We start from the raw sequence: 12,867 nt of genomic DNA, 5'->3' as shown, positions 1-12,867 counted from the left end.
AGGTGCTAGTCATTCGGGCCCTGAGCTCTGGGCTCCGCACGGCAGTGTCTCCACTGCCATTGCCTCTAACCCAACCCCGCACAAGGATCCAAAGAGCAGGAGGACAGGCCCCACGGGCTCTCTCCACTGAACTGTGAGGCCCGAGGCCCTTTTCAGAGCCACCAAGGTTCCCTTAGACTCCTTGGCTCCCAGCACCCCACCAGCCCTCCCTTTCATTAGTGGCTCAGAGCACCAGGCATTACCGCATATGCACAGATGGGAACAATCCCAGATGGGTGAGGATGGGAACAAGATATAAGTGCAGGTCGTGAGGGTGGCAGGGAACAGAGTGGAGGGCAGTGAGTATGGCTGGGACTATACAAGGCCAGGAAGATTCATCCCTACCCAAGCCTTGGCCAGGACACTGGCTCAAACCAGGAAGCGCGATGACAAGGTGAGAACAGTCCCCACTCCTGCGGGACTCCCACTGCCTGCCTGGGAGGGACCTGACCCCTCCCCCCAGGCCATTCCCACAGGTCTGTATCAGTCTAAGGAGAGCCACGTGGTCATGTCCTGCCACAACAGACCTCTCCAGGATCTGAGGCTGGAGGAGGGGTCAGCAGAGGCCTTACTGAGCTTCTGTCATTGGCCAGGAGGTGACAGCCCTGGGGAAGGCACTGTCCTAGAGGCGCAGACGGGTGACCCCTCCAGCCCCAGAGTCCAGGTGCACTCCAGTTGCTCTTACCTTTATAACCATCTCAAAGGTGAACACGCCAGTGAACACATAGTCAAAATACCTCAGCACCTGCAGGACACATAACATGGAAACCATCAGGCTACATACAGTCCTCAAACACAGGCTCTCCTGCATGCCCACCCCAAGGCCCACTCATTTCAACCTCAGAACAGAAGCCTGGAGTTATAACTGCTAATTGATGCAGGGAGGAGAGGAGCCATGGATGTTGCTGGGGCCGCATGATCTGGTGGCCAGTCCTCGGCCTTTCCCTCCCCGTGGTCAGAACTTAACATCTTGGGTCTGAATTGCCCCACAGATTTCTCCCCTGCTGGGATCCTTGTCAGTTCCAATCCTCCCTGCCCCCTCATCCCTCCTAATATCCATCCTGGGCCTCCACAAGTTGTTTTAGCTCCCCATGTAGAGCTGCAGGGCCCCACCTTCACCCATGCCCCTAGGTCAGACTCCACATCCAGCCCATGGATGGCGGCAGCTGTGGTTGAGTCAATCAGTCGTGCTCAACTCTTTGCAACCCCATGGAATGTAGCCTGCCAGGCTCTTCCATCCATGGGATTTCCCAGGCAAGAATACTGGAGTGCATTGTCATCTCCTGATCCAGGGGATCTTCCTGACCCAGGGATTGAACCTGCATCGGCAGAATTCTTTACCACTGAGCAACCATGGAAGCCCCTTTCAAAGCCCTGGCCGGCTCTCAGGGTAACGCTCCACTGATGAGCATAAAGGTAAGCAAGTATGGTTGGGGAGTTAGGGTTCGGGTGGGGGCTGGTCGTGAAATGGTTCATACTTTGCTCCGAGGAACAGGACTGGGCAATTTCTTAAGCCCTTCCCGTCCTCTAGGAAGCTTCTTTAGCTCACTGTAATGTTGGAATGGTAGGCTCTGGGAGAAGACAGCACCAGGGTACCGTGGAGGCTGGCAGACAGCCCCCGTGCACGCACTTTGTTGCGCTCTGAGTTGGTCAGGACGGGGTCCTCGGCCGCCAGGGCAATGCTGCTGGCTGCGATCACCAGGAGGATGCACATCTCGAAGTAGCGCAGGTTCACGATGTAGTGGCAGGCCCTGCGGATCCTGTGGGCAGCGAACGAGCTCACTGAGCCGGCCCAGCTTCCCTCCCACCCCATCCTTCTGCCCCACCCCCATACACATCAGCCTCCTCCAGACAGCCAGGCCTTGGCCAGAGGAGGCCGTGGGGAGAGCAATTTAATTTCTCAGGCACCACCCTTGATTTAAAACCCCAGTGGGGGAAAGTAATCAGATTGGTTAGAGGCTGCAGCATGCAAGCCAAGATACATTATCTGCGTGCGCATCTGAGCCACCGTGGGGAGCAGCAGCCAGCATCCAAAGATACACGCTTGGGTGGCTACACATTGCCTTCCACTGTGCCTCAGTGTCTACTCCCCCACTGTACAGAGACTAGGGCAGAGCAAGAAAATCCTAAGAACTCTGAAACATAAAAACAGACCTTGATTCTAAGATTCCTGATGAAAGCAGCAACTGGTTTTCCTGAGCCACGGGTATTCCAATCAAAGTGATTATTCTATCGACTGACTGCATCCTGGCCTCGGTTGGCCTGACACCTCTTAGCCCAGGTTCCTTCCTTCCCAGGGCCATGCTGGAATACTGCCCACTTGGTCACTGAAAGCCTTCTTGTCTTCCGAGACCCCGAAGCTGGTCTACATATATATCTTGCTGACTTCCTGGGCAGAATGCGGCTTCTCTTTCAACATCCCATCTTTTCTGAATCTAACCTTCCAGATTCTTCCTTGCCCATCCTACCTGTGGTCTGAGGAACACACCCACTTCAAAACTGATGAGCAGGGCAGTCAATGGATGACCCAGTTATCCTAAGCTTCCTATTCTCAGCTCTGTCCATCTCTGGAATATTTGGTAACACATCCCAAATAGATGTCCTCCCTTCCCAACTTCCCCCGCAACCTACTAACCAAAGACTAGATGAAGGGTCCTTTCCTCTGACATTGCCCATGTTGTTCTATCCTAAATGACTCTTTAGACTATGGGCATAGAGTTCAGAGGCTTCTCATTAATTCCATGACCCACCTCAACTAGTGAGCACCCTGGAGGCTTTCAGATATCTGGCCATACTCCACCAGGAAGGCTCAGGAGGAAGACTGGACTCTCATCCCTCCTTCCCATCACCCTGCCCTGGCTCAAATCTTGGCTCAAAGCCTCTAGCACCAAAGGGAGGTGGCAATGGAGGGTGTCTTACGGGTTGGTGGTGCTGAAGATGAACATCGAGCTGTGGGGCACCATGGCCTTGCCCGTCTCACGCTTCTCCTTCTTCTGCTGCTGCTTCTCCACCTCCTCCTCATCCTCTCTGATCTCTGCCTCTTTCAAGGGACTGGCTTCTCCATCAGTCTTGTTGCTGACTATAAGAAGAACATGTGGAACTCTTGAGAAACCTTGCTACATGCAGAATGGTGCCCTTCACTTTCCACTGGGGATGGGACGAGAAGGTGGGAGAGGGAGCTAGGTAACTGCCCAGCAAGGTGCCTGTGAAGGTCAGGGTGTCTGTTAAATTGCACTGAGTGAAGCCCAGGCTCTCTTCCTAGCCCTACCCCTTCCCTAATTTCAGGTGTAGAGCCTTTTGTGCCACATAAATAACAATCATGTTTCCCTAGGTAAGAGAGAATGTTTGTTTCTCTTGTAAAATTTACAAACTTACCTCTATCTAAAATCTGTATTCTTTGTATATATTTACTTAGGGCATTTTTCATGTTGGTACACCTGAACAGGAGAAGGCAATGGCACCCCACTCCAGTACTCTTGCCTGGAAAATCCCATGGACGGAGGAGCCTGGTAGGCTGCAGTCCATGGGGTCGCTAAGAGTCGGACACGACTGAGCGACTTCACTTTCACTTTTCACTTTCATGCATTGGAGAAGGAAATGGCAACCCATTCCAGTGTTCTTGCCTAGAGAATCCCAGGGACAGGGGAGCCTGGTGGGCTGTCGTCTATGGGGTCGAACAGAGTCGGACACGACTAAAGCGACTTAGCAGTAGCACACCTGAACAACATATATTATTATTCCCCTTCTACAGGTGGGAAAACTGAAGTTCAGGGAATTCAAGGACCTATCCTAAGCTCATACAGCTGGTGCTGTGCTTAATGGCTCAGTCGTGGAGGATTCTTTGTGACTCCATGGACTGTAGCCCACCAGGCTCCTTGTCCATGGGGATTCTCTAAGCAAAAATACTAGAGTGGGTTGCCATGCCCTCTTCCAGGGGATTTTCCCAACCCAGGGATTGAACCCAGATCTCCCGCATTGCAGGTGGATGCTTTACCATCTGAGCCACCATGGGAAGCCCAAGAATACCAGAGTGGGTAGCCTATCCCTTCTACAGGGAATCTTCCTAACCCAGGAATCAAACCGGCGTCTCCCATATTGCAGGCAGAGTCTTAACCAGCTGAGCTATCAGAGAAGCCCCTTACAGCTGGTATACATTCCCAATGTAGAATTCTATCTCCTTTCAGTGAAACCACACCACAGTGGAAGATTTTAAGAAGCCATGACTCTGTCTGTGGCTGCCCTTCTGGCTGTTCGTGTTCCAGTCCTGATTAACGCAGAAATGAAACTGCAGTATTCATGCAAAGATGGGTCTATGACTTCTCCCAGGATTGAGAGGATGAAGAAGCAGAGACCAAGTGCGGCTGCTGGGCTTCTGCTCTGAGTTTCCACATGGAAGGTCCAGTGTGGGGTGAGTGGCAGAGAGGACGAGGCCATCCAAGCAGGGCAGGGGCACCTCTCCCACATTCCCATTCAGTGAACGGTTCTGCCCTGGAGCCCTGTGTAAGTAGCAAACCTCCAAAGTCCCGACCCCTTTCAGGTCTTTCCCAAAGGTGAGTCATCCAAAGCGTCCAAAACCCCTCTGATAACACGCTCTAACCTACGGCCAAGGGCAGGGACCAACCCCAGAATGAGAACAGAAGAGGGTCAAACTTTCTTAATGTTGTGTCTCATAAGAGTATGTGTCAGCTGCTCAGTCGTGTCTGACTCTTTGTGACCCCACGGACTGTAGCTAGCCTGCCAGGTTCCTCTGTCCATGGAATTCTGCAGGCAAGAGTACTGGAGTGGGCTGCCATCCCCTACTCCAGGGGATCTTCTCGACCCAGGGATGGAACCCAGGTCTCCTGCATTGCAGGCAGATTCTTCCCTGAGTCACCAAGGAAGCCCAACCCTCTTTTATGAGACATACACCACTATGACCCTCATAAAAGAGGGTCCAAAAACACTTCCTTATTAGTGCACAAAATTAAACAAGACAGCAGGGGTTACTGGACATGTGAGATTATAAAGTAGTACCGGCATTCCGAAGAATACTTTGAGAGGTATTTCAATTGAGAAGGTGAAGAAATGGAGACAGAGCAGTGAGAGAAAGAAAAACGGGGAGAGAGGACTGCTTTGTGAAAAGAAAAAAATACAGGAGGAAAAAAGCAAGAGTGGAATCCTGTGGTCACAATTCAGTGCCAAGGGGACAGATGGTGGTGGGGTTATGTAGAGATGGGTATGGGGTTGGGGCAGGGATGGGGATGGGGTAAGTGCTTTTGGGTTGTGTTTCCCTTTAAGGTCTCACAGATGAATATCTACCACCTCTGGGAACTGTGAGATAAAGTGTGACTAAAAGCTCCTAGGAGAAAGAGAGTCAATAAGAATAAAAGATTCAAGAAATGTTAGCACAGAGGAAGGTCTCAGAGGTCATCTGGTTCAACGCTCTCACTTCACAGATGATAAATTGAGGCCTCAAGACAGAGAGGGTTTTTGGAGGCCACGTGCTGAGCAGAACCAGGGCCAACATGGGCCCGCCTGCCAGTAATGGTCCCCTAACTTATCAGGTGGCCAAGCACCTGGGGGAGGGGCGGCCCAGAGAATATGCCATCAGATATCCACAAGATAAATTAAGTAGCTGAATAGACAAAGGGGTACAGAATCACATGTGATCTCTCTGAAGACTCTGGGGGGGCCACGGGCTGAACGACATTTTATGGATAAAATTTAAGATTGAGAAAATTCTAGCTTAGTTCTCTTGCCCCTGCTGCTGGTACGTCACTTCAGTCGTGTCCGACTCTGTGCGACCCCATAGACGGGAGCCCACCAGGCTCCCTTGCCCCTGGGATTCTCCAGGCAAGAACACTGGAGTGGGTTGCCATTTCCTTCTCCAATGCATGAAAGTGAAAAGTGAAAGTGAAGTCCCTCAGTCATGTCCGACTCTTAGCGACCCCATGGACTGCAGCCTACCAGGCTCCTCTGTCCACGGGATTTTCCAGGCAAGAGTACTGGAGTGGGGTGCCATTGCGTTCTCCAATGCATGAAAGTGAAAAGTGAAAGTGAAGTCGCTCAGTCGTGTCCGACTCTTAGCAACCCCATGGACTGCAGCCTACCAGGCTCCTCCGTCCATGGGATTTTCCAGGCAAGAGTACTGGAGTGGGGTGCCATGGGGCTAAAACTGCTGCTATTCTTTCATATGTTGAAGAAGGGTTCCATCCCATTGGTGGGGTTTTCCCTGCAGCTTTCCTGGGATGACTCCAGAACCATGCCTCCCCCAGCCTCGGGGGGTGGGGATGTGTGGGGGAAGCATGCCTCCCCCAGCCCCGGGCGGGGAGGGGGCGGTGTGCGGAAGGGGGCGGGCCCTGTGTTCTCACTGTGCACCACGGTTGAGTCCACCAAGGGGCCCACGTCGGGGATGGTGACAGTGACGCTGGTGCTCTCGGTGGTGGCCTTGTCCGTGTTGGCCGTGACGCAGGAGAGGTCGGGCTCGCTCTGGCTGACCCGGCCTATGTCCAGCTTCACGTCCCCCAGCAGAGCCTGCTCACTGCTGCCCTCCGGCTCCTGCTCCGTCAGGGCTGCGTCCTTCCCCACTTCCAGCTCCGGCTGGGGTGGGACAAGGGGTGTGTCGGCCTCATCCAGGGCTCCTGCCAGCCCGGAGCCTCTGGGCACCATCAGACTGTTGGTCCTGTGAGGAGAGAGGAGAAGACAGCTGCTGCTCACATCAGGAAGCGATTCTGAAACGGCTTCTGTGCCTGGCGAGAGGGAAAGGTGGGGGGAGTCCACATGGCCCTGCTGGAGAGCACGTGGCACCTGCTGTCTCCCTCCTCACCAGGCAGAGGAGCTGAGGTCTACTGGAGCGGCATCCATTGGCTGACTCCTGCACATCATGTCCTCCCCACTCCCAACAGGGGATGCCCTGGTTTCCAGGGGAACAGATCTCACTGCTATTGTATTGACACATACTTCGTAAAAGATGCATTATACAAAAGGGAAAAGTGAGGTTCAGAAAGGCTTACATTGAAGAATCCCTAACACGGGCCACACTATCTGTCTCCAGGGCACTCCTATGTTGCATTTACCTCCGTAAGTCCTGGCATCGCTCTCGCTCTTCCTCCTGGATCATGGGTTCTTTGCCCCCATGGCCAGCCCTGGGCTCACGGTCCCTCTCCCCCTCGCTGGGCACAGCTTCGTCCAGACTCCGCTCCTGGCTGGCAGACCTGCTTCTGGAGGTGGAGGAGGGCTCCCTGCCCTCGGTCCTGACGCGGCGGTGCCGGCTGCGCCGCTGGCTCTGCCTGTGCCGGGCCCGGTCCCCGAAGGTCACCACCGTCTCCCCACTGCCCGCCTCCGGCTGGGTCGGGTCACAGTTCCCGTGACAGGGCCGGGCCAGCCAGGGTGGCTCCCGTTTGCCCAGGGCCAGGGGGCTCCTCTGGCTGTCCAGGGCGCTCGCCAAGTCCCCTCCATCCCCTTTGAGGGACCCCCCACGGCTGACGCGCTCTTCCTCACACTTCTCCAGCCCCAGGCCCAGGGCTAGCCCCTCGATGGCCCGGGGTCTCCGGTAGAGGCTGGGGTGCGCGCTGAGCGGGTTGAGGGGGCTCAGCGGGTTGAGGGGGTTGAGGGGGTTCATGGGCGGGGCCTCCTCCTTGTTGAGGGCCTCCTGGCTGGACATCTGCATGTGCCTCCTCAACTGGCTGGTTCGCTGCTCCCACACGGACATGTGATGCCGGCGCCTCCGCTCCCTCCTGCCAAAGGGGAGAAGGTGAGGGCGAGGTCAGAACAGCTGGCCAAGGGCTGGGGAGGGCGGCCACGGGGGCCCAGACCAGCCTGCAGTGGCCAGGGCACAGGGTCAGGGGGAAACACACGGTGGGGAGCAAACGGGAGAGCCCAGGACCTGCAGACAGGAAGCACAGAAAAATGTGAGGGGCCGAGTGGGTGGTTGGACCAGTGCCCCCCAGTTTTGTGGGGTCTCCCACTCTGATCCCTGCCCTGAAGTAGCTGAGGAGGGGCGAGGGCAGCCCAGGACTGAGTCCCGGTGGCCAGGGCCTGCAGACAGTAGTACGAAGGTTGCCAGGTCTTCACTCCCTGCTCCCCTTTGCTTTAAGGGCATCAACCTGTACTCTCTCTATGCATGGCAATGGCCCTTAGTTCAAGGTCAGAGGCCTTTCTTCCTCCTCCTCTCCCTCTCTTTCCCTTTCCCATGCCAGCCTGGGAGAGCTAAGGCTGAGAAATACAAGGGCAGGTCCTATTAAAGGGAGACTGACGACAGCAGGGAGCAGACCCATGTTACAAAAAGTTTGGGCATGACCCTCGCAGCGATGTGGTGGGGTCTCTTCCACAACCACTGATAAAATCCAAGGGTCTCTATGTCCAGGGCCCACGAGCAGCTCATACTCAAAACCACCGCTGAACAGTTCAGCCTGGAGGCCTAGCTGACCATTCACGTGGCAGCAGGAACACTCAAACACGATACAGGGTGGGCTTCCACGGGTGGTGGAAGGTGGACGCTTACACCTGCACGCCCGTGTGCCCGTGGGCGCACCTCTAGAGCCCGTGCAGGGGATGCTCACAGGTGCCCACGCACATCCTCACTGGGGCCCACACGAGCTGTCCACAAGCGCCCGCATGAAAGGCACCCCACTGGCACAAACAACCCACGCCGACACATGTCCACTCACAGGCCACACGGAAGAGCAAACTGCACACGGGGTCACATACCTGAGACGCACACTGAGAAAGGCACACGGTGGGTGGGGCGGAGGGGTGGATCCACAAACCACGTGCACGGAACGCACACACACACACGCCACGGCCCACACGGACGCGTGCACACCCACTCCACTCAGTCCCTGGCAAGGACAAAGACACGGTGTCCCCGCACCCACACGTAACCACTCACAAACACGCAGACCGGTACACACATACAGGTGGCTGCTGCGTGGCTCCCACATCGACATGTGGTGTCTTCTCCTTCTGTCTCTTCTGGGGAAGAAAAACGGACAGGTTCAGTTCACCCCCACCTCTAGGACCCGCCAGCCCCACGGCCACCAGCCGATCTCCAGGGAGAGGCACAGAATCCCCTAGGTGCCTGCTGCCCTCTGTACACGCCCAGCCATCAACTCTCCAAGGGACTGGCCTTGGTTCCTTGCTGTGTGCAAACATAATGATCTAATATATTGAAGCGAACATGCAGGCACGCATGTTCAGGGTTTCTCAGTTCGTAGAAGCTTTGGACGCTCAGTCATCAAGCCCTGCTGGCACTCAGGTTTCACCTAAGTGTCCTTCAGAGACCTATTCTGGAAACCCTGTAAACTTGGATGAAGTTCATTTACTCCTGATCATATCTAGGATATTCACAAAGGTATGACTCCCCAGCTCATCCCTCTCATCTCACACAACATGCAGGGAACAAATGGTCTAGCGTGCACGCCATTGGCCCGTGGCCAAAGGCAGGGCCATCGCGCTGTGGGCTGCCATCCACATACCTCAGGATGTGAGTGGTGTCCCCTGCACGTGTGCACCGTGCTGGCCCTGGCCGAAGGCCTTGAACACTCTGTCTATTCAGCTGGGTAAAGCACGTATTACCCTTCCTGGCCTTGTGCAGGGAAAAATCTCTTCTACACACACACACACGTGCTATGTCCTTTCGACCACAAGGTCAATGGAAAGTCAATGGTAGGGTGAGGGCATCACCCACAAAGGCAAACAGGAAAAATGGAGCTGTCAGCACAGGGTCAGTGCTCAGGTGGAGAAAGACATGTCTGGGACACTTGTGGAATGAGCCTGCCCCAGTTCCTGGGGTGACAAAACCAGTCTGGCCCAACGGACCCTGCCTGGACCTGGGAGGTTGGCAAATGTGGCTTCTTTCCTGATGAAACTGACACCCACCCATGGAAAACATGCAGGCAAACTAGTGTTGCTCAATCGCCATGTCCACATCCACAGAGCAGCCTGGTCCAATGGGCAGGGGGAACAGAGGCAGCTGGTCTGAGCCTGGAGAGGCACAGGGCACAGGAGCACCCCGGGGCTGGATGTGGCCAAGACTGTGGAGATGCCTGTGACTAGATCCCCAGCATCCCTCAGCATCAGTGGCTGCCATGCACGCGGAGCAGCCATGCCAAGGGGCATGGCGGCAGAGAGAAAGAGAAGCACACACTCTAGACAGGCAGCATGCACGCCCACCAGGAAAGCACCTTCCACCAGCTGTGCAGTGATACCTATGCAGTGATAGCTCTACAGCTATGCATGAGACCTGGGTTTAATCCCTGGGTCAGGAAGATTCCCTGGAGAAGGAAATGGCAACCCACTCCAGTCTTCTTGCCTGGAGAATTCCATGGACAGATGACCCTGGCAGGCTACAGTCCATGGAGTCCGACATGACTGAGCGATTAACGCTTACACCAGCTATTTGCAAATTCTCAAGTCGTCACACACTGGCCCTCCAGAAGCACGTGTGGAAGAGGGTAAATACGTGGAAGAATTCTCTGCATGCTCACAAGTGTACGTGCACACATACACACACACACAGAGGCCAGGCCAAAGAGAAAACCAACCTCTCATTTCCACACAAATCAGATCCACACTTCAAACTTTACTTCCCCACTTACACATACAAAGATCCAGATTCACATCCCATCACAACCATTAGTACATCTTCAACATTCCTACAATCACACAGAGAAGCATCTCCCCAATTCACACGCATGTGACCTCACACACACCCTACAAGAACCATGTGGACCAGGACAGGTGGCTGGTATTCTTCATTTCAAAGATGGAGAAACAGGGACTCTGAGATGCTAAGAGGTTCTCGCTCTAATGTCACAGCACTGAGCGACAGAGCTAGGTCTAGCCCTCGGGTTTTTTGGGTTGTAATAACGTTCTAGCCGCCACATTCACACTCAGTCATATAGTCCGGAAGTCAGGGGTCTGGGCCTGCATGTCCAAACACACTCTGTTGTTCAGCCAGCAGCACACTCATCACATCCAAAGCCTGTATCTCTACTCACCTGGGACGGTCACAAAGTCCCTCCCACCTCACTGTGCCCGGATACGCACGCAGCTCACTCCCTACGGCCTGTGCCTACCAGCATCTCATTCATTCTTTCATTCCACAAATAGCGAGTTTCCACTCTGGGCCAAGCGTGCTTCCCCCTCATATCTCCAAACCCACTCCTCCTCCAGGTTTCCTCATCTCAGGAAATAGCACCACCCACTCCTAAAGTGGCAGCCAGCTCCACCCACTAGCATGTTTGGATACCTGCATGTATTTATTTTTAGCCCAAACTCACGAGTGCAGGGAAAGTGGGGTAGAAACTGCTCGAGGCGCAGAGAAAATTCTAGGGAAGAAGGAGTCGTTTCATCTTTATCGATCTTTAACGAATTTTGGAGTGGGTTTTTTTCTCACTCACAGAGGAGGGGCCCAGAGGCCAGGCCTGCCTTCAATTTTGAAAGGCGAGAACAAGAGGACAGCCGTGCAGGGGAGGCCCCACACATAACTCTGGAATGTCCCTACAGGGCGAGGCCGAGGACACTGAGAGCCTTTCGCACGAGCTCTGGGAAGGGAAGGGCACCTCGCTGATCAGTTTCAAGTAACAGATGACAGGGTCTGGGTCCAGCTGGACACAGGTCCAGCTGCCAGGTGCCTCAGACCCTTCCCAGACATACCGCAGGGCCCCGCACAGTCCTCATGTGGGCCCAGAAGCCCCAACAGGAATTCCGTGGTTCTGTGGTCAGCCTCTCCCCAAGGTCCTCCCCCAGTGCCACGCAGAGGTCAGCTGCCCAAAGGGCCCCACGGTCTGCTAGTTCCACCAGCAGCCACCAGGGCCAGGCTGGATCCTCAAAGAGGGTCTACACTGGCTGCTCTAATGTATCACCCCCCGCCCCCCATTCTCTCTCTAATGCACTCCAACTGGATTTTGTTCCCACTGGGCCACTTACATGGCTCTCGTGAAGTTCACTAACAGTGTGCATTTTGCCAAATTCAATGCTCCCTTTTCTGTCCTCATCTCATGGGATCTTTCAGTAGTCCTGAGCTCTTCCGTCCACTTCTTCCTTCCAGAAGCATGTTCTTCTCCATGTCCCCAGGACACCCTGCTCACCTGCTCTCCTCGTGGGTTTCTCCTTGAACACAGGGTGCTCTCTGGCCCCTGGCCTCAGCCTCTCAGCCCACCTCTACCTGGGTCAGCTCTCCTGGGATGACAGCCTAAATGCCATCCAAATGCAAATGCTATACCCCCAATCCTTATTTCTAACCCTGACTTCTGAGCTTCAGACACACGTGGCCAATAGCCCATTCGGAATCTTTACTTGCTCATCTTATATGCATTTCAGATTTAATGCCATCAAAAGGAACATTGGATTTCCACCATCTTCAAGTGAGCCATAAATACCACCACCACCTCTCCAGTTACACAGGCATCAAACCTTAATACCTGGCAGAAATGTTTGTTTCTCCTTTTTTTTTTTTTTCATCTCTACTTCCATCACATTTATTCCATCAGCTCATCCTATTGTCCTCTCTCCAAATACAGACTGAATGAGATGAACTCTCATCTCCTCTGTTGCTACTATCATGGTCTAAACCACCACTAACTCTCACTGCTTTACTCAGAGCCAATCTCTGTCTTCCTGCCTCCAGTCCATTCTCCACAGAGCAGAGTGACCTTTTCAAGTATAAATCAAATCCTACCCATCCTTCCCCTCTAGACCCTCCTACAGTTGCAATCAGAACAAAAGCAAAGTCCTTCACTTGAGCCTTTAGGACCTCCCCGGCCGTACCTCCTTCTCTTCCCCTTGCTCCCTCCACACCAGCCACACTGGGACCTTACTGGGAATGTTCCATCTTCATAACATCAC

The 12,867-nt window shown here is 54.3% G+C and overlaps 1 protein-coding gene across 7 annotated transcripts in view; it reads right to left on the bottom strand.

Annotated features, from left to right (window-relative positions):
• Window positions 1–12,867, bottom strand: part of CACNA1E (calcium voltage-gated channel subunit alpha1 E) — a 536,699-nt gene that overhangs the window by 71,833 nt on the left and 451,999 nt on the right. For 4 of the 7 annotated variants that reach the window (XM_027565502.1, XM_027565501.1, XM_027565503.1 and 1 more), the window contains exons 21-26: window positions 8,935–8,991; window positions 7,095–7,754; window positions 6,390–6,700; window positions 2,959–3,118; window positions 1,670–1,799; window positions 725–784 (exon numbers count right to left, since the gene is read on the bottom strand). In XM_027565502.1, coding sequence (XP_027421303.1) covers window positions 725–784; window positions 1,670–1,799; window positions 2,959–3,118; window positions 6,390–6,700; window positions 7,095–7,754; window positions 8,935–8,991 — 1,378 coding nt within the window. The remainder of the gene's footprint in view (window positions 1–724; window positions 785–1,669; window positions 1,800–2,958; window positions 3,119–6,389; window positions 6,701–7,094; window positions 7,755–8,934; window positions 8,992–12,867) is intronic. The other 3 variants (XM_027565507.1, XM_027565504.1, XM_027565506.1) reach the window with 1 other exon arrangement.

Source organism: Bos indicus x Bos taurus, chromosome 16, assembly GCF_003369695.1.
Source record: "Bos indicus x Bos taurus breed Angus x Brahman F1 hybrid chromosome 16, Bos_hybrid_MaternalHap_v2.0, whole genome shotgun sequence".
Taxonomy (NCBI): domain Eukaryota; kingdom Metazoa; phylum Chordata; class Mammalia; order Artiodactyla; family Bovidae; genus Bos; species Bos indicus x Bos taurus.
The sequence above is the reverse complement of the archived record's forward strand: the minus strand, read 5'-3'. Positions and strand labels throughout refer to the sequence as shown.